This window comes from Rattus norvegicus, chromosome 6 (genome assembly GCF_021556685.1).
Source record: "Rattus norvegicus strain SHRSP/BbbUtx chromosome 6, alternate assembly SHRSP_T2T, whole genome shotgun sequence".
Classification (NCBI taxonomy): domain Eukaryota; kingdom Metazoa; phylum Chordata; class Mammalia; order Rodentia; family Muridae; genus Rattus; species Rattus norvegicus.
The window spans coordinates 27,292,171-27,317,594 of NC_141539.1; the positions used below are offsets into that span (position 1 = coordinate 27,292,171).

General features: G+C 44.4%; 2 protein-coding genes and 1 pseudogene across 4 annotated transcripts in view; 2 read left to right on the forward strand and 1 right to left on the reverse strand.

Annotated features, from left to right (window-relative positions):
• Positions 1-8,691, forward strand: part of Nlrc4 (NLR family, CARD domain containing 4) — a 30,519-nt gene extending 21,828 nt beyond the window's left edge. Inside the window, exon 9 of one of the 2 annotated variants that reach the window (XM_087552497.1) lies at positions 4,166-8,691. In XM_087552497.1, the coding sequence (XP_087408623.1) occupies positions 4,166-4,458 (293 nt within the window). In that variant the 3' untranslated portion in view covers positions 4,459-8,691. 2 annotated transcript variants of the gene reach the window in all.
• On the forward strand, positions 4,730-5,093 carry LOC148005095 (small ribosomal subunit protein eS26 pseudogene; annotated as a pseudogene).
• Positions 7,416-25,424, reverse strand: part of Slc30a6 (solute carrier family 30 member 6) — a 30,017-nt gene continuing 12,008 nt past the window's right edge. Inside the window, 11 exon segments of one of the 2 annotated variants that reach the window (NM_001277279.1) lie at positions 7,416-8,398; positions 10,790-10,858; positions 11,719-11,766; positions 14,200-14,302; positions 17,225-17,344; positions 17,628-17,676; positions 18,839-18,933; positions 19,568-19,603; positions 20,012-20,092; positions 23,219-23,284; positions 24,819-24,861. In NM_001277279.1, coding sequence (NP_001264208.1) covers positions 7,901-8,398; positions 10,790-10,858; positions 11,719-11,766; positions 14,200-14,302; positions 17,225-17,344; positions 17,628-17,676; positions 18,839-18,933; positions 19,568-19,603; positions 20,012-20,092; positions 23,219-23,284; positions 24,819-24,861 — 1,208 coding nt within the window. In that variant the 3' untranslated portion in view covers positions 7,416-7,900. 2 annotated transcript variants of the gene reach the window in all.

The following is a 25,424-nucleotide window of genomic DNA, read 5'->3' on the forward strand; positions in this document are numbered from 1 at the left end:
AATCAAGATAACCCCCGACAGCCCTGCCAAATGAGTCTAGGTTTGGTGACACTAAGAATTAACTCTAGGTGGCCTGACTCTGGCTCAGGTGAACTGAAGGGCAGAATCGGACAAGTTTAACCCAAAGCATATAGATTTAGCTGTTTGCATTCTCCACAGCCCACAGATAGCCAAGCTCCAAATACACAGCTTCTGTTCCTGTTGAATCTAGTTTGATCCATATTCAATTGGCAGAAAGCATGTCCTTGGACCATGAAAACCATCGCTTGTTTTTTTCGACCCCGTGCAATCACCCGGGAAACTCTTACTCAGTTAAGAACCTCAAACCGAAACGGGTAGCCACAGCCACAGAAACAGCTCTGTTCTCATCGGAGATCCACCGGGCTTTGACTTTTCTGTATCCCTACGGGGTAGTGAAAACAAGATGCTCTTTGGGGAGAAAGCCCACAGACTGGAAACAAAACAAAACAACAAAATATTTCGAATTCCTGATGTGTGGGGTATCACAACAGAGGTGGCAAAACAGGAAGGTGGGTTGTGAAGGCTGAGAGACCAGGAGGCGAGCACCACTGGGCCTGTCCAGCCGGGTGCAGACAGCATCAGCGAAGACCTGGCTGGACCACAGCCAACAGGAGCGAGAACTTCCTTCCCGCGCTGTAGTCCCCAGATGTGCAGTCCAAGCAGATGGGGCAGCTGCGCTCTGCAGCCTTCCCTGACAGATGTTATCTTCACCCCTTCATTCCTCGGATTTATTTTCAACTTCATGGTCATAGCTAGGTTACCAGCACGGGGGCATTTCAGCCAAGTGGGAAGAGACGAAAGAAAAAAAGTAAGCCGTGGGCTAATTCTTTTCAAAGTGACATGGAAGTCACGCTCCTCACTTTGGCTTCTATTTCATTTAGCAGCAAGGGAATGTGGGAGAGGAGTGGTCAGGGCTCTAGATTAGCAGTTTGTCTTCTAGCTAAGGAAGTTAAAGCACAGGAAAGAGGCCCAGGGATGGTCTCGGCAGCAGGTGGCACAGATAGAGGAATGGAGGTGTTCACTGGGAACGCCCACTTCCTCCACCACTCCCGATTACAGCCACCTAAACGGATGCTTCAGGCATCCGTTATCAAGGGCCTTAATACCCTAAACTCACAAAGGGGATGAAAACACTCCGGAGCAAGCACTGGGTGCAGCTGTGTCACACACATGCCCTTAGCAAACACACAGGCCACACAAATGCCAATTAATTCCCAGATCTCCTCACCGGGCAGGTTAGGACCCATGTGACAGATGTAACAAAGTCACACCTCGCGTGTGAGGTTTACTGGGGAGGGTGTACACAGAGGCTATGCAGATGAGAGCAAAGCAGGAGGGGCTGGAAGGTAGCGCATGCGCAGGGGGAGGATAGGCCATTCATGGCGATGGTAGGGATGTGTTATATCTCGGCAGCTAGTGATGATGTATCCTGATGTTGCTGAGTCCCAGGGGCAGGTGGTGGAGATGCCTGGTTGCTAACAGGGGAGTGGATCAACAGGCTTCCTGAAAGCAGCCAAGAGTACACTCAGTGCATACCTGGGTAAGCCTCAGTCCACACAGCTGGTTAGACAAGATGGCTGGTCGCTCGTTCTTATTTTGCAGGTAGGCTTAATTACAGATGGCAATAGCTTTTGTTATTTGTCTGCTAACCTTTGTCATGGCCCTGATGAGGTTTTGTTTTTGTTTTTTTAGACAGTGTAAATGTAACTTTTATTCTCCGAAACAAGTGTCTCAGAGACTCCTTGCCTTTGTCTGCTAACTTAGGCCTATTCCTGGAAGCTTCTAGCCACCATACCGTCTTATCTAGGCCTAGAATGTTTTCAGCCTCTGAGACTCAGAGCTGAAAAAGCTCACTCTTGTCTTTCTGACTGGTTCAACTCAGTTGTTCTGGCTCAAACCCCTCCCCAAGCTGACTAATTCAGCCTAACTTCTCTTTCAGCATCTCCTGAATGGCTCTGCTTGCCTTCAAACTACCTCTAGCCATTTGTTCTCATTCTCTGGCTTGTTCTATCCTCATTTGTGCCTAGTTTGCTCTCTCTTCAACCCAAGTCTAATAGCTTCCCTTTCTTCTCTCTTTCTTTTTTAAAAAAAATTTATTATATATAAGTACACTGTAGCTGTCCCATTACAAGATGGTTGTAAGCCACCGTATGGTTGCTGGGAATTGAACTCAGGACCTCTGGAAGAGCAGTCAGTGCTCTTAACCACTGGGCCATCTCTCCAGCCCTCAAGGCATAGGCGCCACTTTCAAACAAACTTTGGTGCTTCCTTCCACAAATTGACTTTCCCTTCATTGTTTGGGATTAAAGGTGTGTGTTAGGGTTTTTAGCTGCACCATAACTAAAAACAGGTTTTTGCTGTTGCTTTCAGTAAATAACACAATCTGGGGTTTCACGTTGTGATCAGATATCCTGCAACAACAGCGTTAGCCCACTGTGTAGCTCAGGCTAGCCTGAACTTGCTATCCCCTGCCTCAGCCTCCCAGAGTTCTGGAATCAGATTTGTGCCATCTCAGAGGTCTGGTGTTGTCTGTGGGGACGGTACTGCTTTGTCAGAGAGCATCTCTTCCCACTTAGGAGTTCAAAGTGCAGCCAGGTGATGGTGGCACCACCTCTCATCCCAGTACTTGGGAGGTAGAGGTAGGTGGACTTTGGAGTTTGAGGACAGCCCAGTGTACAGAGTGAGCTCCAGGGCAGCCAGGGCTAAATGAAGAAGTCCTGTTTCAAAACAAACAGAAAAAAAAAAGTGCAAACTGAATTTTGAACCCTCATCCTGTAAGGTTGTAACATCTCCCTCCCAATTTTAACGTCTAGCAAACCCCTCACTGCCAGTGCAGGCTGAGGCAGATTGTGCTGACTCGGGTCTGTGATTCTAACATTGTTTGAGGCTGAGGCACGTGGTGTGCAGTGAGTTTGAGGATAGCCTGAGCTATTTAGCAAAACCTTGTCTCAAACACCAACCCCCAAGAATTAAAATCTGCCTGTTCTTTCTTGCTTTTTATCTACTACAGGGTTTCTCTAGATAGCTTGGGCAGGCCTTGAATTTGCTTTTCTGTCCCTGACTCTCAGATACTGAGATCAGGTGTGTGTGTATGGTGAGGAGTTTTTTCCCCTCACACAACAGGATTCCCCCTATTCCAGGGCAGCAGCACAGGGCTTAGGGAAATAAGGAATGGGCAGCAGGGCCTGCTGTGTTCTGTGAATCAGAACCTCCACCACCTCCTTCAGGAAGGCTTAATTTCAGGGGCTGGAGGACCTCCCTGAATCCTCGTGCAAGGCTTTAAAGAAACAAAGCCCTCTAGACACTGGATGACTTTTGTTTACTTGAGTTTATAGTTAGGGATAGCCTACACCCAAAACAAGTAGCTTTATTTCTACAAACGCGAAAGGGCCTGGTATTGCTTTTTTAATTCCAGTTTTGAAAACTGGTCTGTTCTCTCTCCACCACCGGTGAAATGAGCCAGTTCAAGCCAGATTAGTTTATATTAAAGGCAGGTTTATTGGGAAGCTGCTCTCAGGAGAGCGAATTCATGGGCCCAAGGACCAAGGCTCGGAAAGGTGGGATGGGGTAGGAGAAAGGGGTACAAGAGCACATAGAGAGAAGAGGGGGGAGATTAGAGGCCAAAATGTCTAGATTATATAGAGAGGAGCCTCCGGGGGAAGGGCAGCCCAGCCCCTGGGCTGGAAAGTTCAAGGTTGGGGCCAGGGTATGATGTCAAGTAGGGACAGAGGGATGCTGGGAGAACCAGGAGGCCAGGTCTGCTTTGGTATGCAAGATATGCACCTCAGTCTCCTGCCCCAGGGGTCTGAAACCAAACAACTCCTTAATATCTTAACAGCATCTCTCATATCTCAATGATTAGTCAACATTCCATTTCCCCAGAGGAATGAGAGTAAGGTAAAATACTCATTCATGCTTGCCGGCTGCACTCTTGGAACATCGATGCTCTTAGGCTTTAGGAAACAGACTTTAAATATAACCAGCAGTCACAGAATGCCTTCAGGAACTCCTCCTTTCCAGGGCACAACACTGGTCTAACCATGGTCATTTTAAAATGGAAAAATTACTCAACGTGTGCATGTGTGTGTACAGAACTCATTTTAAATGCGGATTTCTTCCCATTAACACGTCTTTCTTCACCCAGGTGAATTTTTGGAGATGAATCCTCTGAGAGACTTGCAGCAGTTGGATTTAGCAGGACACGGTGTGAGCAGTGATGGATGGCTTTCTTTCATGGATGTGTTTGAGAATCTTAAGCAGTTGGTATTTTTTGACTTCGGCACTGAAGAGTTCTTACCAGACGCAGCGCTGGTGAGGAAACTCGGTCAAGTGTTATCTAAGCTAACTCTGCTGCAAGAGGCAAGGCTCACAGGCTGGGAGCTTGATGACTATGACATAAGTGTTATTAAAGGCACCTTTAAACTAGTGACTGCTTGATGTACCCCAAGCCACCAAATACTCCGGGGACTCTGCCACTTTCAGCGGATCATTAGAAACCACGCAGAAGCTCGGCTGCAGAGCTGGCTTAGGGGTTAAGAGCATTTGCTGCTCTTCCAGGGGACATAGGTTTGATTCGCAGCACCCACAAGGTGGCTCACAACCGTCTGTAACTCCAGTTCCAGGGGATCTAATGTCTTCTGATCTCTATGGGTACCCTGCAAGCAAAACACTCGTATACATTAAATAAAATGTTAAAATACTTAAAAAAGAGTCTTGGCTCCAATATGACCAAAAAAAGGAGAAACAACGGTCGTGCCAAAAAGGGCCGCAGCCATGTGCAGCCAATTCGCTGCACAAACTGCGCCCAGTGCGTGCCCAAGGATAAGGCCATTAAGAAGTTTGTCACTCGGAACATTGTAGAAGCTGCTGCAGTCAGGGACACATCTGAAGCAAGCGTCTTCGATGCTTAAGTGCTTCCCAAGCTCTATGTCGAGCTGCACTACTGCCTGAGCTGTGCCGTTCATAGCAAGGTCGTCAGGAATCGATCTCGTGAGGCCCGGAAGGACCGAACACCCCCACCACGATTCAGACCTGCTGGCGTTGCACCGCGACCTCCACCAAAGCCCATGTAAAGAGGTGATTTCATGAAGGCAGAAAGAAAAATACCATGGAAATATAAAACTGAAGTTATACTTTATGTGACCAAAAAAAAAAATACTTAAAAAAAACCTTGAAGGAAGTCAAAGGAGAGGAAGGGGAAGGGACTTGAGAAATGAGTTTGGTTTCATCTCTGCTCACAGGACAATCTCCCTGCCCTTCTGCTGTGTGTTTGTGTTACCTGGCCCCAAGAATACTGGGCTATAAAACCTGTCCTTAGTAGAGGACCTGGCTTATACAGGCTCAACAAGTACCTGATAAATATGTGATAACTAAGTTACCATATATGCTATTTAATTCAGCTTGTTTAATTAAGACACTTAGGCACGTATAGAGTGCGTTCTCACATGGAAAGTGTTCTCAGATTTGAAAGAGGCGTTCTTAAAAAACCACACAAAACACTGATTTGTGTGTATGTGGTGTATATGCCATGTGTACCTGCAGGGGTCAAAGGACAATGTGTGGTATTAAGTGTCCTTGTCTGCTGAGCTGTCGACCAGCACCGAATGGGCATCTGTAGTCAAGCAAAACTTGGCGGTTTAAAAGCTGCTTAGTCAGAGGCTCGAAGCTCAGGATGTCTCTCCCAGGAGTTCATGGGATCACTGTGACTCCAGCTTTGACCTCAGAAACCAAGGACGAAAGGAAAGCTGTATCTTATTCTTTTGTACCCCACCGAGGTATGAGGGAGATCCTGCTCTAATCTTTTTGTCTATCACCCTCCAAAATAACCACCCCTCACATAAAGTCTAACAACAACAACAGAAAAACCTCTCTGGTCTAAAGATATAAAAATCCAGAGTCTGGGAGAGCCAGGGACAAACACGGAAAATGGAGTTAGCCTGCAGTTTGCCTTCTCCCTCCTCAAGGGTGCTGCTCTAGGTAGCACCTTGTCTCCATGTTGTGCTCATGTTAAAAAGAACTCTGGGTATAGAATCTACTTAGCAATCGGACATGATGTTGACAGATTTAATTACAAAATTTTAGATAATTTGCAAATCAACTCATTCCTTCTCCTCCCTAACTATACAGATGAGAGAGCTCAGAGATTAAATGACTTCCATGCCCATGATTACCAAGCTATTGATACAGAAGTACACCGGGATTGGAATAAAAAGTCTTTTTGCCTAGCCCAGTCATTAAGTCTGTTAAAAATACCTTGATTAAAATTTCCAGCTCTTCAATAAAATATATATTTGATATGTTTTGTTCATAAAACAAAAATTGAAAACTAGTCTACTAAAATGAACCCCAAATAAAAGAATGTGACCGTCCATGTTTATGTAATGTGTGCTCTGTCACTTCCTGCCATATGTTGTTTAAGCTCACTCAGAAGTTGCCGTGGAAGTCACAGGTCACACCCAAATGTGTTTGTCTCAAAGCATCCTCCAAGGCCCCCTTTCTGGGGATGGGCTGCACCCCTAACATGGACAGGGAGATAGGAGAACAAACAGCCCAAGAGTTAAAAACAGGTCCTGGAGAGAAGCTAGGAGGTGAGCCGTAACCAAGAGAGGCTGCTGTAGTTTCCCTAATGATAGAGCACGGCCTGTCCTCGGAGGGAGACTGAGGCTGCATGCTCAGGCATGGGGAGCTCATCTGTGCAGAGGAAGCTCAGTCAGGAACTAGCTGGTCACCCTATCCTCCCCAACTGGTCTCTGTAGGACTTCGTGAGCCTCTGAGTAGATGACTTGATCTCTGTTGCTATCTGTTCTTTTACTTGGAAGCTTTCTTTGAAGAGACACTTTGCTCTGTCCAGGGTCCTGTCCTGCTGGCTGCTTCACAAGGCTTCCCTGGTAGGTTCCTGTCGGATGACCTGCTGTTCCCAATCCATTCTCTCACTGTTCATTCCTTGGCTTTATACTGGCTCACTACATTCGGAATGAACTATGTAGCTACAATGGCTATTGTAGGTCAATGGCCAATCGACTAAATGTGACCTAGAAGACTGGGCTTTTTCAACCTCATTCCATTTACCAAAGGTTTGGTATTTAGAACCAAAATCAGATGCTGGGAAGAGTGGACTGTGTTTGTCGACGGCTGTCCTCTATTCTCAGTGTTTCACTATAGTATACAAATTCACTACAATTGTAAAGGAAAAAACAAACCTTCATTCGAAACCTGCTACTTAAAATCTTGGGATATACTTCTATGGTGGCTCAAGACCTAAATCCCAGCATGTGGGAGACTGAGGCAGGAGGATTGTGGGTGTGAAGCCAGCCTGGTCTATGTGGCAAAACCCTGTTTCAAAAGACGAGTAATAATAATTAAATTGTGCTATGTAGTAGAATATGCCTCACGACTTCCAATAGAAACTTTTACTTTTTATTTAACAAATGATTCGGGAGGACCTCAAAAAAAATGCAGTAATTAGGCTTAAAAAAGCTATAAAAGAGATTTTACTTTTCAAATGGACACTAATGTTTTCATTTCCTTAGATGGGCACCATACATGAAGCATGTTTATAAATTCTACTGAAGGAATTATGAGTTTGTAGTAAGATACAGATCTACCCACCGCACGGCCAGAGTGTCACAGCGTTGGCGGTTACAAAGCAGCTGGCATTCAGACTTCTTGAAGGAGACCTATCTGACACACACCCATGACGTTTCAAAGACCTCACTGCCACAAGAATGTTTTACAAAAATATAGTTTATAGGTTTTATGAAATATGAACAAGCTTGGAATAATCTGACACATAAGTGGTTGAACAGTCAATGCAACTGGATGACTAAATACACTGGAAGGCAAGGAGTCGACACTCCCATAACAGTACGTTAAGAGTCCATCAGGGTCTTGGCTGTCCCATCCTGTTGATTCCGTACCTGCTTGGTATATGTGGGAAGGTGGGCCTCAATCCCTGACCTGCTCCAACTCCTGGAAACGCAAGTCCTTGGCTGAACATACTGCTGTATGGTGTGTGTCCACGATTAAGACCCAAACCATATGGCCTTGTCTGTGTGTTCAGAAGAATGACTGGGCTCACATTTTTCCCAGGCGTATTAAATGCAAACTCCGGAGGTGGGCTGCTGGGCTTGGCTGGGGTGGATGTGACAGGGGTCCTCTCATCATTGTTCTTTAAAAGAGGCATTGGGATTATGTGGTGGTCTGAGAAGTTTAGCACATTGGGTGCAACAGGCCCAGATGACAGGGCAGGCCTAATCCAGTCATCTTTGAAAATCTGAACAGTCAGAGTGGACACCAGCGTGCACAGCCTGTTGGTCACATGAGCAAGGACCATTTGTTCGTTTGCATCTCGTCGAATTCTTACATGCACTGATCCAGCCTACAATAGGAAAATCACAAAAGACTGCTTAGAATTACTATTATTATTTGATTTTTTTTTTTTTTTTTGAGACAGAATTTCTCTGTGTAGCTCTGGCTGTCCTGGAACTTGCTCTGTAAACCAAGCTGGCCTTGAACTCACGGAGATCTGAGATCTGTCCACCTCTAAGTCCCAAGTACTTGGTATTAAAGGTGCATGCCACCACAGTTGGCTTAAAAGATTTCTTAGAATTATAATACTAAGAATTCTGTTTTATTTATAATTTGGTACTTGGTGTTTTCTTTAAGATAAGAGCATCTTGCTTGCTAAGTTACTGGTCCTTACTATGTGAAATGTTAATGAAATGATTTGTGACCCTTGAGATGAAGCACCATTCACAGAATGCACGCAAGACCCTGGCTTTGATTCCCGGCACCCCATAGAGCAGGCACAGCTGTGTCCGTCCGAGATACCAGCGTGGGGACAGCAGAGCGTGGGACTGCAGAAAGCTAGGGTTTCATTACAGTTGTGGAAGATTTGAGAAGACAACTGTGTCTGACCCAGAGCTCATAACTAAATAGAATTTCAAAAACCAGAAAAAGAGTCAGGGTATGGTGGTGCATGCCTTTGCTCCAAGAACTGAGAGGCAGAGGCAGGAGGATCTCAGAGAACTTGAGACCAGCCTGGGCTCAACTGATAGACCCTCATCTCACAATGTAAGTTACTTAGTGATAAGAAAGATACCTAACATCAACTCAGGCCTCTACACACTTACACACCTACACACACACACCCCATACATACACACACACACACCCCATACACACACACACATCCCATACACACACACACCATACACACACACACACACCATACACACACACCATACACACACACACCATACACAAACACACACCACACACACACACACACACCATACACACACACCATACACACACACACATCCCCCCCCCACACACATCCCCCCCACACACATCCCCCATACACACACATACACCCCATACACACACACACACACACACACACACCATACACAAACACACACCATACACACACACATCCCCCCCACACACATCCCCCATACACACACACACACACACACACACACACACACACACACACACACACACGTGACAGCAGCAGTTTTGAAATGCCCAGATGTCTCCGCACCCTACGGGCAGGTGTTAGAAACTCAGTGCTGTGGCACTTGTAAAGCTGCAGGCATGAGCTATGGACCTCTGAGCTCTGCAAGAGGGAGCACCGAGAAGAAAAGGAGACATCGACTGACCTAAAAACCCCAAAGCAGTTAGTGATAGCTACTGAATGGAAATCTTAGACAGGCAATCTGAGAAAGGCAGCTGAAACCAGAAGGGCTCTGGTACACTTCATGATGGGAGAGCACACTGGGTCTGCAATGAGACCTGCAGCTCTGCAGTAGCCCAAGCCCTGTGAGCTTGCAAAACTAACCAATCACAGCTCCCTTCGAGGACAGAGGCCCACACTAGGAACTGGGAAGAGAATCCAAACAGCACAGCAGAGACAAAGGGTGGGGGAGGGTAGGTGTACAGGACCAGGGTCAGGAGAAAGACAACATTAGAACCTCAAGCATTTGTAGGTACTGCCCTAATGTACTTAGCTTATATATACTACCACTCCGGTTCACAGTTCAGAAAGGCATAAAAACAAGTAACAGTCCAGGCATTTCATCCCAGCATCAGGAGCAGAGGCAGGTAGATCTCTGAATTCGAGGTCAGCCTGGTCTACACAGAGAGTTCCAGAACAGTCATGGCTACATACAGTGACCTGTCTTAAAAAAAAATACAAAACAAAAAAACAAAAAACAGAACAAACAAAAAGGACATGTAAAGCAAGGTGACAGTGCTGGCCTAGACTGTCAGTATTCAGGAGGCTTGTAGGGCAAGGCTGGCCGGGCTACAAGAGTGAGTTCACGGGCAGCCTCGTGTGTGGGATGGGATGCTGTCTCCAAGAAAAACAAGCAAAAACATGTAGTAGGAGAGTGTTAATGACAGGGAAAACTATGAGGCAATAAGTCTTAGATGCAATTTCCACGCCTCCAACACAACAACAACAACAACAACAAAATGTCCAGTAGGTTTGAGGTTAAATAAAAAAAGAAAAAAAGAAGAAAAAAGTTGCTTCAATCTCAAACTGAGGCTGTCAATATTTAGATGCCTCTCAACAGAAAGGAAAACCAAAGCTTCCATGATTAAAACTTAAAAGATTTATTTATTTGCTAGGTCCTCTGCAGGAGCAATGCTCTTAAACACTGAACCAACTCTCTAGCCCCCACCATGAAAAATTTAACAAAATGCTATTTAAGTTTTAAAAACCATGTTTAAATCATACTAAACTAACTTTTAGAAGACATACCAAGGAGCCAAATCCAAGGGTCCAAAAGTGTTCATTTCGGACTTCTAACACCCCATCCAAGGTAGACACCTAATCAAACATAAAAGTTTATCAGTTACCTGCATTCGACAGAGCAATGCAGTAGTCCAAACACAGTACAGGCTGGCTGTCGCCTGGAAACAACTCAGCTGAACCCTGACCAAGGACAGGCAGTGGCTAGCAGAAGTCTCCGATGGCTCCTGTTTGACTGTTCAGTCCTGACCCAGGCTGTCCCATCCTTGGTCAGCGGCAGATTGCTCAGTGCTTTACAATTTATGGTGGTGTTTTTGAACAAGGTAGACATATTTATGACAGTCATTTCCGGTGCCAAGTTTCTTTTTAAGGTGTGTATGGGAGTGTACATGCGAACTGGTTGTTTTTTGCCCTGGATCTTCCAGTAACAAGCCTCTGTTTGAATGTAAGGCCATTGAGTAAATCCCAGGGCCATGAGGACAGAGGCAACAAAGATATGCTCAGGGCCAGGATTCAGCGTGAGACACACAGCCAGCTGTGCTGGGAAAGTGGTCATTCGAAACTGATAGCCCAACCAACGATTGTTCTTCCTCATTAGTGGGTGGGCTTTCTAACAGGAGAAAATAACCTACAAACTGAGAATCTCAGTAGATTAACATGTACACTTGGACTTTCATTTTTAGTCAGAGTGAGAAAGATTATTCAGTTAATATGATGTCTTCTGACTGTTATCTTCTTTCTACATTTACTTCAAGTCAATTTGGCTTCTAAACTGAGCAGTTTCTGAAATTTCTCTGTGTTTGTCCTTGTGTTATAGCTTCTACTCTGTTAGCAGAATTCCCCTGGAAGAAAATTCTAATTGAATATATTATACATACCCACCCTTTTGTTTCTCTGACATAATTTTGAAAGATAATTTATTTACTATTTCAACTTACCTCTCTAATCAGTTTATCCAACTGACCAATAACATGAGGTGGTGTTGTCTAAAAAAATAAAATAAAATAAAACATGAATGGCCTAGGGAGAAATTAACTTTGCAATAATGGTTCTGATGCTCTCCCTAACATCCACAAATGGGTTTCCACAAGCTTTGACTTCTGACATGTCTTATGATTTAGGGAAGAGAGGTCTCACTGGCCTAAGAACATCATTAATAGGTCCACACACATTTTGTTTATTTGTTTGTTTGTTTGTTTGTTTTTGAGCCTGCCAGGAGCCTGCCCTGGCTTTTAGAATGAATGGAAGGAGGTGGGATTCAGCTTGTAACTCTCTCTTATTATTTTGTGCTAATACGTGCTGGTTTCTGACTACTCTACGGCTTAATGCTGCTGGCTTCTGGTAATAAATTCCTGCTGACAGTAGCAGGGGATGAAGAAGGGGAAAAGGTCTAACTGCTAGGGCTCTTTTCTTTCTGGCTCAAGGACTTCTCTCTGTCCAGGAGAGAGGCTTGGAACACAGGCAATACTCACAGACATACACATACACTTTGGACAGGCCCAACTATATGTTTCATTAATTCTACAAGTGTTCATGCATACTTACGTATATACACAAATACTTACACATATATGTCTATACATACATATAGACAAACAGACATATACATATATATATATATATATTTGGTGAATGAGACTGAGCCCCAAATGCCACACACATACATTTGGATGGATGGGGCAGAACCCACCCAGCCACTACCTTATTTCTTTTTCTTTCCTTTTTTTTTTTTTTTTTGGAGCTGGGGACCGAACCCAGGGCCCTGCGCTTGTTAGGCAAGCGCTCTACCACTGAGCTAAATCCCCAACCCTGACTACCTTATTTCTTCTGGCCTTTTTATACTTTCTTAGACAAAACTCTTTAGAAAATTACCTCATAGATAAAATGTTACTCAAAAGGGGAGTTATAGAAGGATGTTGATAATAAGTTCAAAGCAGTGTTTCATTCTCTAAGCTCATTATAAGCTCAAAGTAATAGTTTCACATGGCCTTTCTTTATCATAGTATACACCAATGGCTTCCTCCTTGGACCTGACCTAGAATCAATGTTTTCCTTGATTATAAATTTGTCCCAAGCCCATTTCTCTTTTTAGTGTAATTGTGAAGGCTCACTGTATTCCTTATTATTCAGCCTTTACTTACTATTCTGTGAGGCAGGGACACATTCTATTCTTGCTTCTAACTTTATTACAACTTTTTGGCAAAACAACCAAAACCATTTCCTTAAATTTTCTCCTTAAAATGATTTGAATCAAACCAGAAATTCTCTAAAGTCATTAATTCTTCTGAACAGCATTAATTCGTGAAAGCTCATCTTCATGTTCATCTGAGGGAATCTGCTCAGTAGTGTGTGCCGATGCTCAGGCATCGTTAGGCTGTCATGTGACAGGAAAGGCAGCGCAGCAGCAAGGCGAAGCTGTCCCGGGATGAAGTCTCTGAGGACCCTGCCTTCTTAAAGCTCACCCAGCACAGGCTATACAAAATAGTGGCTCATCTCTAGAACACTCACTTGTGTGCTTTTAGCCTTTCCTAGATGGCTTCTGTCATGAGCAAAAATAAAGGAGAAAACTGCTAAGAGTGGGAGGGGCTCCCAGGGAGGAAGACACCACACTCTTCCTCACAAAGAAGCTGCTTTCTCTAATCCAGTGAGACTTAAGGAACCAACCACCCAGTGATGATGGACAGCTCAGCAGTTAAGCCTGTGCACACGTGCTTACTGCTGCGGTGAGACACCCCTTTAGGAGGGATTCTGTGACTCCGAGACCAGCCTGGGCCACACAGTGAATTGCAGGACAGCGAAGGCAATGATGAAAGCATGACTCAAAAGAATCACAAACAACAAAACAGCAGCGCTTACTGCCTCTGCCTCTGGAGAGGACCAGAGTTAGGATCCCAGCAGCTACACAGAGACTCACAAGTTCCAGGACAGCCTGGGCTACACAGTGAAACACTGTCTCAAAAAGAAAAACCATAAATAAATGAATAAAGAAAGTGAAATTAAAAAAAAATAAAATGAAGTAAAAAAGAACCAACCAACAAACAAAAAGTATGTAGAAACAGAACAGAAAGATTTCATTCAGGGCGCAGTACTTCATAAGGATTATGTAGCCTTTATTACTAAGAACAGGGCATACATGCACCTAGTTCTGGGAAGCCTGTTTATATTATTTTAATACCCAAACTGTCACTATGACGATCCAATGACAGGAAAAACAGCAGTAGTAAGCAGAGTACGCATAAAACCCAAGCATAGTTACCCAAGGAAATCAAATTTCTTGGGTAATACCCTTTCTGCTGAGTTCAGAGATTATGGTCTGGCCTCACTGCTAAAGTCTCTTTTCACCTCTCTGCTAGAAGACACCCATGCGGGGAAGAGAACGCGCTCACATTAAGAGTGTACCTCATGGAAACGAGCCTCACCTGGAGAAGCACCTTCCCACTGTACACACTCATGGGATACATGGTGCCAAATGTCATCAGGGCAATGGCGATCGCTGACGCAGTGTCTACAGCAAAGTAATTACTGCAAGGAAAATGGTTCACAATCTTAAATGTCGACTTACAATTTAATAATCTGCCAAAAATTAATTATCAAGAACAATTCTTAGAAAACCACCACACAGCTGCTACATCAAGAGAGCACCTTAAGGGTAGGGGAGGGGGGACAACACAACTCCAAAAAGTCAGCTTTTAGAACTTGTTCCTGTCAAACTTTAGTGGAAAATAACAGTCCTCTCAGTGTGAGGAGAGATGATCAGATCCTTTAAGTGTACCTGACACCAGAAAGACTGCAGACTTAAGTCAGAGACTTCAACTGATAAACTGACAGGAGACAAAGGACTTTCTGTGTTTCCAGTCATTTTGCACTCAGCAATTCTTGCATTAAAAACTCAGAACTAGCCTGGTGGTGTCAGTGCACATTTTTAATCCCAGCAGTCAGCAGGCAGAGGCAGGTAGATCTCGGAGTTCAAGGTTAGGTTGGTCTACAGAGTGACTTCTAGGACAGTCAGGGCTACACAGAGAAAGCCTGTCTCGAAAAGGCAAAACCAACAAGTAAAAATTTTCAAAGTTTCCCAGGAATATACTATGGTGACATTGCAGCTGAGGGGCTACCTCACATCAGTTCTGAAGCTCTCCTAACCAGGCAGACACAATGCTAACTGCTACAAGCTGGATCTGAACACGTTCCTTCCCGCTATGCTTGGAATAAAACAGGAATAAAACACTGTGTTTGCCACACAAGGAACATCACGCACACGAGAACCACAGTGTGGTACTCTGCACACTGGGCATGGCACACAGCAGTAGCCCAGCATTTGGGAGGTGAAAGTGCGGAAGATCCAGGGTTAAAGGTCAATCTTGGCTAAGTGGCAATTCCAGGTCCCCCTGGGCTACCTGAGACCTCCTTGTGAAAACCTAATAAATAAAGTAGTAGCCATGATCAAGTACAGGTCCCTAGAGGACATTACTGACAAACAGAATGTGTCCTAATGAGGCTACCAAGGTGGGGTAACTCAGAAAGGCCAGAGCTGGAGAGACGGCTCGACAGCTGAAAGCACCTGCAGCCTTCCCAGAAGACCTGGGCTCCAGGCCTGGCACCCACATGGTGGCTCGCAATTGTCTGCAACTGCACTCCCAGGACATCCAATGCCCTTGTCTGGCTTTCAAGGGCACTAGGCACATACATGGTGAACTGACATGCATGCAGACAAAACATACACACACACACACACACACACACACACCAAGGAGATGAGCTTTGAATGGTGGGAGGAGGATATTCCAGACAGTGAAGCAACGGGGGCAAGGGGCTGAACTCCATGACGTACAAGTGGACCTGGGGCCTAGAAGGGTGATGCTGGTAAGGTCTGTAGAGGGCTGCAATGTAAAACCTGCAATGTTTAACAAATGGATTTGAGACTAGAAAGGCCTAGTGTTGATACGGAAAGATGATGGCGACAGAAGCAGTAATGTGGAAATGACCAGGGTGGATGGGAAGGAGGACAGAGCAGGAGGCTATTTTAGTGACAGTGACATCCAGGGCAGCAGACCAATACATATTAGGAAGAATCTGAGTCGTCTCAGGACGAGTCAGGGTTGGCTTTGGTTTGGGGAGACTGAGCACAGAGGACATAGAGCAGGCACTAAAAAGAAAGCACCGAGGCCCTGCAAACCCACACGCCACAGCCAGTCCACTTCAGGGTACACACCACCACGATACAGAGGCAGGGGCTGAAGTGCACATCTGTATACCTCAGGGCACAGGGGCATTAGTCAGCGGCCAGAAGCAGGTGAGTGGGTAAATAAAGGTGGGATTTAGCCTCAAAAGGAAGGAAACAGAGACAGCATGGAAGAACCGTGAAAACACTGCTGTATGAAACATGACTGTACTTCTACTGTAGTTAAAAGGAGGGACAGTGTAGAATGTTAGCAGGGATCCTGAGAAGAGGAATAGAGGTATTATTAAACAAAATGGAGCTTCAGTTAGGGATCAGTTCTGCAGATGAATGGTGGATGGTAATGCTGACCGTACAGAAACAGGATGTACTTGACATCCCCAAACTGTATGGTCAGGACCAGGGAGATGGCTCAGGGACTTGAACACTTGTTTCTCAAGCCTGCTGACCTGAGTCGGATCACTAAAGTCATGCGAGAGCTGGATGGGGTGCCCCACATCTGTACTGTCGTATCCCAGGAGTCCCACAGGCACGTGGGGGCAGAGATGGAGTATCTATCACCAGGAGCCCAGGGCTAGCAAGCCTGGAGCATGCTGCACATGCGAGAGATCCTGTTTCAACACGCTGGAAGGGGAGCAAGCTTCCCAGAGCTTCCCGGAGCTGTCCTGACTGCCACACAGATGCTGGGGCACACACAGATTAACATCAACGAAGCAATGCCCACCGCCTTGGACTCCAACAGAAGTCTGGTCAGAAAAGACTTGGGAGTCCTCCCAGAGGCAGTGAACAAAGACATAACTGCCTGTGACTTTTTAGGGGATATACTTGTGAAAAGGCACAATAATAACTAAGAAGCCATTACAGTACATGTCACTGTTTAAAGGGTAAGTTAGTCAAAGAATCCAGTTGTAAGACGCTGTCTAAAAGCAGCTGCAATGTATATTTTTAAAAGGCTTTTTCTTTTTAAGTTGCCTCTGGCCTCCTCTTCCCCCCAGCAAGAACAGTTTTAACTGCCTTCTGCCTCACTCACCATCCAGTCAGAAGGAATTAGAAATCATTTTCTCATCTTCATGGTAAGCTGTGGTGTGAAATATGAGGCCTAATCCCCTTAATTTTCAGATGGAAATATTTGAGGACAAGACCTGATCAAGTCACATCGGTCATAAACAAAAATCAATAGAGCCCTGACCCCCAAACCATATTGTCGATGCCCTCAAAGTCAGGTCGCAGGAATCAAAACACATCTGACAGCAATACAATATACTCACTTAATTTCAATCAGCATGTATGTTATACACAGAGCAAGCGCCCCAGCAAGATCGATCAGAACAAACGGGTTCATGCGGGGCAAGAAGATACTGCTGAGTCCTGGGATAATGCCGCACAAGCTGTGGAAGACCAAATGGAGCGTTCGTTAGAATCACACGGCACCGATGGGAGCATTGCTCCAGGAAAGGCGCACTGTACTTCCCAGAGAGCAAAGAGGACACGGGGCGAAGCTCTGCCGCTGTAGAGAATTCCTCCATGACATCAATTAAAAAGCCAAGAGGCTGAGAACTGGGCTGAGCAGCTCATGCTGACTTCAGCTGCAAATCTAAGCCTCTGTGGGAGAGCCAGTTCTCAGGAATTCTCGGTAAATTATACAAATCGGAAAACTCCAGGGCATCTTACCTGCGACTAAGGTCTGCCACATGCTCTTGAAGCCAGCTCGTACTTGCAGCTTTAAGGAGAAAAGACTCAAATTATCTATAGAGAAGAATAAAGCCATCAATAGAAACATGAGTTCTTTCACTTTAAAAATAAGTTTGGCAGTGACCACGGAACATGGCAAAGGGCAAGACTTCCCCTTAAATCTACAGCAGTAAAGCGAGAGCAGTGACACTAGAACACCTCCTTTCCTGTCCGAGTGTGTGACCAGGACAGTGGCCTTTGGCAACTGGTTTAATCTTTGAACACCTCACTGTAAAATGAGGTAATAAAGTATTTGCTTCAATGACTGCGGGAAGAATTAGTAAATGCTCATCACTCCTGACGGACACAGAGAGTCTGGGATACCAGTGAGCGCCTTAGAAAGCTCTCCCTGCCTTCTGCTGTGCTGCTCAAGTTCAAAGACCTAAAGACCACCACCTACCTGTGTCCTGTTTCTACACAGGCTCTGCAAACCCACTCAGTCTCCACTTGTTAACAGGATCTAACATTTGTTAAATCCTCTGCGGGTTAATCAGAGTCCAAAACACTAAAGGTTTTAAAAACAATCAGCAATTTATGCTGACAACGCAGAGATGCTCCTGAATTTATGCCGATGACGCAGAGACGCTCCTGAATCACGAAGACTTCGAGGCGCCTTTTGATCGTTTTGTTGGAGGCAGGGTCTCAGTGTGCAGTCATGGCTGGCCTGTGTGCCTTGAAACTACAGTCCTCCTGCCTCAGCTTCTCACATTCTAGGACTGTAGGCATGTGCCCCCACGCCGAGATAAACCTGTGGTTGTTCATCATGTATCATTTAGTTCACTGGCTCTATATATTCTTTTCAGTGTTTACTGAGATGAAATTCTGAACAATCTTCCACATAGACCTCAGAAGCTAGCTGGGCAGTGGTGGGCACGCCTTTAACCCCAGCACTCAGGGGGCAGAGGCAGGCAGATCTCTAAGTTCAAGGCCAGCCTGGTCTACAGAGTGAGTTCCAGGACAGCCAAGGCTACACAGAGAAACCCTGTCTCAGAAAAACAAGCACTTGAGAACCTTTAGGCTAGCTCTTCCTTATCTGCTGAATATATGTCTCACAGATTTATAAGTTTGTGAAGAAAGAAACCTGCCAGTCTTTAAAAGAAAATATTTAAAATTAACTGTAAACTAAAATAAGCGAACAAAAAACCCCATACCTTCAGAGACGTAAGCAAAAGGCTTATTCCGAATAGAAAGCATCGTGAACAGGTTGAAAGAAAGGGCCACAAAAGTACCAACTAATAATCTTCCCCTAGAAAGAGCAAAACATTCCCCTTTAATGTTTTTGTGATAATTCCAATCTGAAATTTCATATGTGGAGAAAATGAGGGAAAAAAGGGAAGAGCGACCTACTTTAAGTCTGCCAAACAGAATCCAACTTGTTTTCTAGTTACGTAGCTCATGTCTTGCCTGCTGCAGCTCCATTTTACATAGGACTAGCTGGGTCTCTTACCAACAACGTTTTCTCATGAATGTTTTACTGCTATGGATTTGTACAAATGCTAATGAAGTTGTGCGAACAGAGTTATGCAGTGGGTGAGAAGTATATTCTTTCTAAAGGCGGCAAATGGGAAATGACAAACATTAGAGGGAGCTTTTTAGTGTGCTGGGAACTGCTGGTGGCCAGACGGAGTCCTGGGATTTGGAGGTTCTCCTCCTGAGAGGCCAGTGGTAAGACACGGGGCTGTCCTCTCAACTCTGATGCGGGACAAGGTAATAATGGAGCAACTAGTAATTGGGAGTAAGATGAACAGAAAATGACCCCCAGCCCAATAAATTCTTTGGCTGGAGATAAATGTCAGTGGAATAATATCTCCCTAGCATGCATGATGCCCTGAGACCAGACTGGTCCCAGAGCTGCGAGAAATAAACAAATAACCTCTTACGTGTGTATCTCAGGCTGCTCCAAAAAGCGTTCTGCACTAGAAGAAAAATACATCAAATAAGTTATATAAATTATAAAACTAAAAACATGTATTACTATACATTATTATAAATATATAATTAATCTATCCTAAAGTTCATAAAACTACTTATTGGTGATGATGCCAGGAAACAAGTGATTCTCAATACATAATGTCAGCATTTCTCTAATAAGCCCGCCACTTCGCCGGCCTGGTAAGGAAGTTCAGCCTATGGCAGGCTGAATCTCTTTCATTCAGATTCACCTATGACTGGAGTTAGTCTTACCAAAGGACGAAATTATACTCCCAGAGCCTGAACACTGCCATGGTAATCTGCATACTATTCAAACCGCTATGTCTCACTGGATTCTGTCATATTTCCAAGGGTCATGGGTGACATTTTTCATAAAACATACAAAAGTGTACCTTTCTTTTAGTATAAAGAGGGCTCCCAATTGTGCCAAGACAGTAGAAGCAAATACAGCCAGGACTTCTAGTCTTTCAAACCTGAAATCAGATTAGCAGTTAGGATACCAAAATTCTTCAATTAATGAACCGGTCTTACTAGAACATGTGTATGTTCCACTGCTCACTGGATCAATATATTCATGGGCAGTGTACTGCTGGCTAAACCGAGACTACAGAAGCTGTAGATGAGTGATACCCAGAGCGGAGGTTATCCTGGCTGAGACATCGGCCACCTTCCTGACTGTCAGGTTGACTGGACTAATCTGCCTGGCTGCAGCGTCTCCCTCCCTCACTGCTCAGGTGTGTCCTTCAGTCAAGGGCATAGACTATCTGTGCCTGCAGACCCTCCACAAGCTCCCAAAAGTAACACCAGTGAAAACTGAAACAATAGTATCTATTTTATACATATTTATATAACTACTTATGGCCATTACTTTTGTAGAAACAATAATTATCATAAGTTAGCACTTAATTGACCCATTCTGTATTGGACACTATTCAGTGTTTAATAGATTATTTCAAGTAAGTCTTAAGTATTGTCATGGCTTCCCTTGATCAAATTAAGAAATACTACAGGAGTAGTGATCACACTTCTGGGTAAGTGTGTGATGGTGTTTCCAGAAATAACTAGAAAATGAGGGCTCTAAGGTAACCAGCGCATTAGTGCCCTGACAGGCTCATCATATGATGACTTAACTGGGAGGTGCCAAAAGGAAGAGGTAGGGTGTAGCTGGAAGAGACAGTAAGAGGCCTGCCATGGGGATCATGCCATGATCTGGTCTTTTCCTGTATGCCTCTTTTCTCTGCTTTCTGTCCTCCATGATACAGAGAGCGGTCTTCTCCTATCCTCCCCACCTGTGTTCAATCCCCTGTGCCTGAGAGACCATGAACTGAGCTCTCTGGAACAGTGAGCTGAAATGCCTTCCTTTCCCATGCTGTTCTGCCGACCACTTTGTAATACGCCGGCACAAATCATTAGAATCTCTTCATCTGTTTCATTTCTGAACAGGTGAGTAACTTGGACACAGACGGAAAGTAACTGTTTACAGAACCATACAGCTAAGTTCCTGTCCAGCCAAGTAGATGACCGACACCCGACACGTACAGCTGCAAAAGTAAGATCTTTGTACTAAATCCGCTCACTCCCAGGTTCACAACTTTACCCATCAATCAAGACTGCCTTCTCATTTCTAAACGCAGTTATTGCTAATCCTGAGCACACGTTATAATCTCTATGCTTGGAGCTAGAAATCATCACAGTGTTTCTTTTTTTTTTTTTTTTTTTTCTTATTTCTTTTTTTCGGAGCTGGGGACCGAACCCAGGGCCTTGCGCTTGCTAGGCAAGTGCTCTACCACTGAGCTAAATCCCCAACCCCCACAGTGTTTTCTATAACACGTACTCTAATGAGGAAAAACAGAGACAGTAAGCTTACATGCTTAAGAGTTCTCATGGAAATAACCATGAAAGTTGAGAAAAAAATGTAATTAAAGATTAAATGTCATCACACTGCGCTTTGTAAAGGTAACATTTGGGACTAAACAGAACTCTATGCAGTACTAAAAGAATAACCAAAGTATATTTATTAGCATGGCTAGATGTGAACAAAAAAAATAAGTTATAAAAAATATAAAAACATCATGTAAATGAAACAGTTCTACCTGTGAAGAGTAATACACTGACATTAAAATGCATGTTGAAATGGAAAGTGAAGGGAAGCAGACAGTTGAAGTATCACAGGGTAGACAAACGCAACAATGTAGACACGAGAGAGACTTAAAACCAAATTGTTACCACTCTACTTGCTGCATGCGCCTGGGAGGTTGGGGCCTGTAAGAGAGGAGGACTAAGCCTCCCGCCATAGCCGACTTTAGTCAGGGCATCAGACAGCTTATACTGAGGGTATTCGGAGGGCTGCAAGGTCACAGGAGTTTCATGAGGACAACCTGTGCTAGAAACATCATCTGAACAGGAATAGTAGTTGAGGGGTAATCTGAAGTAAACCCACTCGTTCTTACTATACATGGGAAGAGCACAAAAGCACATTCCAAGAACCCCAAGCTTCAGAGAAGCAGAGGTTATAAGACTTTTGCCTTGTTTCCTTGGAGTTTTCTCACAAGCTCTCGAAATTCTCCTCATACAGCTTCATTCATGGGTAGTGTTCTGACACCAAACTAATACACATGGAGCCTTCTGATTTGTGGGAAAATGACATGAAGGCAGCAAGAGATAGAAGGTTCTGTCTCCAGTGAATGCTATTTGATAGCTGAAGATCATGGTGACAATAAATGTGACTTCGCCCATACCTCACTCCACACATGAACTCAGTTTCAGGTGGATTGAATTGAAAAGACCTCTGGCTGAAAACGTAGCATTGTGGGGCTCACGCCTGGCTGAGGGAAGGCTGGTCTAGACAGTGACCCTGCTTTAACTGCTCCCCCAAAGCTTCCTTATTGAAGTACAGTTCTTATTTAAAATTGCTTTCTTGAATCTGCAACGATTATCATATGTAATGAACCATTAGAACCTCCTTTAATATAAAAGCTTCCAACACTCGGTGACCTCTATAACCATACGCAGAAGTTCAAGGTTGTCAGCTCACTGCTAAATCCAAAGTCTTACCCAGAGATTTACCTTCGTCACTGAATGTGAAATATGGAAATATATCTTAGCACTTACAGAACCCACTTATAAACATCCTTTATACTTGCTATGACTGAACAGCATTTTTAAAATATTAGAAAACTTACTGAAATCAACTTTTCTTAGTATACATTCATAAAATATGAAACAAATAAACATATATATATATATATAATTTGCTGTTTTTACTGTATCATTTCCAGACTCAATGCTTAGAAATTTTTATTTACTTAGTTCTTTGATTTTTCAATACAATGTTTCTCTGTATGCAGCTCTGGCTGTCCTGGAACTCTCTGTAGACCAGGCTAGCCTCCAAATGCTGGGATTAAAGGTGCATGCCCCCACTGCCCAACTAGAAAACATTGCTTATATACATTCTCTACTTAATAACCATTATACTAAGCAGGTGGCATTTATTCATTTTTATTTTCCAGAAATACTACAGCCAGCCCTTTTGCAGGGTAGCATGTCCTTACCATGATAATAGCAGTCAGTCAGCAGAAAGTGAGGTAACTTGAACTTACCCAAACGAATAGGCAGCGCTAGGTCTCCTCATCATCACCCAGTAGCTTATTAAACATGTAATTAAACTAAAGAAAAACAAGCTGCATTAGAAAGTAGAGCCAGAAATACATGCAGAGACTACTGAAGTGCTTTTTAAAGTAAGGGTTTATTTTACTGTGTGTGTGTGTGTGTGTGTGTGTGTGTGTGTGTGTGTGTGTGTGTGTGTGTGTGTGTATACACGTCCACATGCACATGTTAGTGGACAAGGGAAGACAGGGTTGGATCTTCTGGAGCTGAGTGTGCAGACGGCTGTGAGCCACTCAGACGTGAGTGTTATCTGGGATTTCTCTGAGTTGTCTCAGCTTAATCAGTTAATCTGAGAGCCTGCAGATTAACTGCAGAGTCAGGGCAGAACTCTGGCAGGCCAGGAACCTGAAGGTAAGCTGAGGCAGAGGCCAGGAGGAGTGCTGCTTACTGGCCTGTTCTCCATGGCCTGCTCAGCCGGCTTCCTTATACACTGCAGGACGACCTGCTTGGGGTGGGACCACCACATTGTAACCTCACCATTCGCTAGGTAAGAAAATGCACTGAAGACCCGACCATAGGCAAATCCCATGGGGGCATTTTCTCCACTGAGAGGCCCTCTCTCCAAATGACTCTAGCTTGTGTTGGCTGGCATAAAACCAACCATGAAGAAGTGAGGTAGCCCACTGTCCCTGCATCAGGGCTATCTGAACACAAGCGGTAAGGACCAATGACTATCAACCTTATAGCATAAGACAGATGATAACTAACAGGCAGGTCTCCAGTGTGTGTAAACTGGACTCACGCTGTGGGTGGTGACTCAGGACAGTGCCAGAGCTCACTACCCTGCAAAGAAAGGCATGCGACTTAAAACTTTGGAATAAACTGCTTATTTCTGGAATCCCCCTAGATTTTCAAACTGTAGTTGGTGAAACCATGGATCCTGGAGACTATTGTAACACTCCTGTCAACCACAAATAAATTTGGGAGGATTGGCTTGATATGATTTCACTTTCTTTCTTATTATTAATGTATGAATTCTTATTATTAATGTGTGAACGCAAGCACAGATGACCACGGAGGCCACAGGCTGTCAACACTGCTGAAGCTGGTGTTACAAATCCAGTCTCAATCACCTGGCATGGTGCTGGAACCCAAGCAGGTCCTCTGAAGAGGAGTACAGGGCCTCAACTGCCAAGCCAGCTCTCTAGCTCCTTCTGTGTGTTTTAGTGTATGACACCATTTACGTTCATCCTTCAGAGTCATCTCAGGTGTCCGTCAGCGTGTGCACATCCTCAGCTCATGCCTGGGTATTCACCTTTCTGCTCTTACACCAGTGGCTCTTGTCACTTATGTTGCTAACCTCTACGATTTTTTTCTTTTTTCAAAACAGGTTTCTCCGTGTAGCCCTGGCTGTCCTGGAGCTCAGAGCTCCACCTGCCTCTGCCTCCTGACCTCTTGTATTACAGACTTTTATGGGATAAATTTACTTATTTCAGTAATTACTTTCCTTTAAGTAAAGGAAGCTTAATAGAATCAGTACAACAAATTTTTGACTACTATCTTTAAAATTTAAAGGATATATAAAAAACTTACCTAAAGAGATCAAAAATGGTGAGGTAAGTATAAGCAGTTAAAGCTGCAAACAACAGAAAAGGCTCATTAAATGTCGCTTAACCTGGCCGTCCATTATGATCTGTGAGTGTGCATGTGTGGCCCGAGAGTTTACAGCAAGGGGCCTGAGAGACAGGGACAGTGACTGATATGGGTGCTGAGAATTGAACTCAGGCCTTCTGCAAGACCGGTAAGCATTCGTAACACCAACCCGTCTCCCAGTCCCCCCTTTTGGGAAGGGGTTGTTGGAGACAATTTTTAAATTTTTATTTTTTAGACTTTTTAATTTACTTATTTTATGTCTGTGAGTACACTCTCACTCTCTTCAGACACACCAGAAGAGGGAATCGATCCCATTACAGATGGTTATGAGCCACCGTGTGGTTGCTGCTGCTGTCAGATGAGTATTTTTCTTTTGTTTCTTTTTATCTTATTTCAAGTTAACATAATAAATTCATAAGTGTTTCATCCAGCAACCCCCTCCCCACCTTTCTCCAACTCTACTCCCTCAACTCTCTCCAGAGTTGGAGACTGAATCCAGGGCCCAAGCACGGAGCAGGCTAGGCAGGCTCTTTACCACTGGGTGTT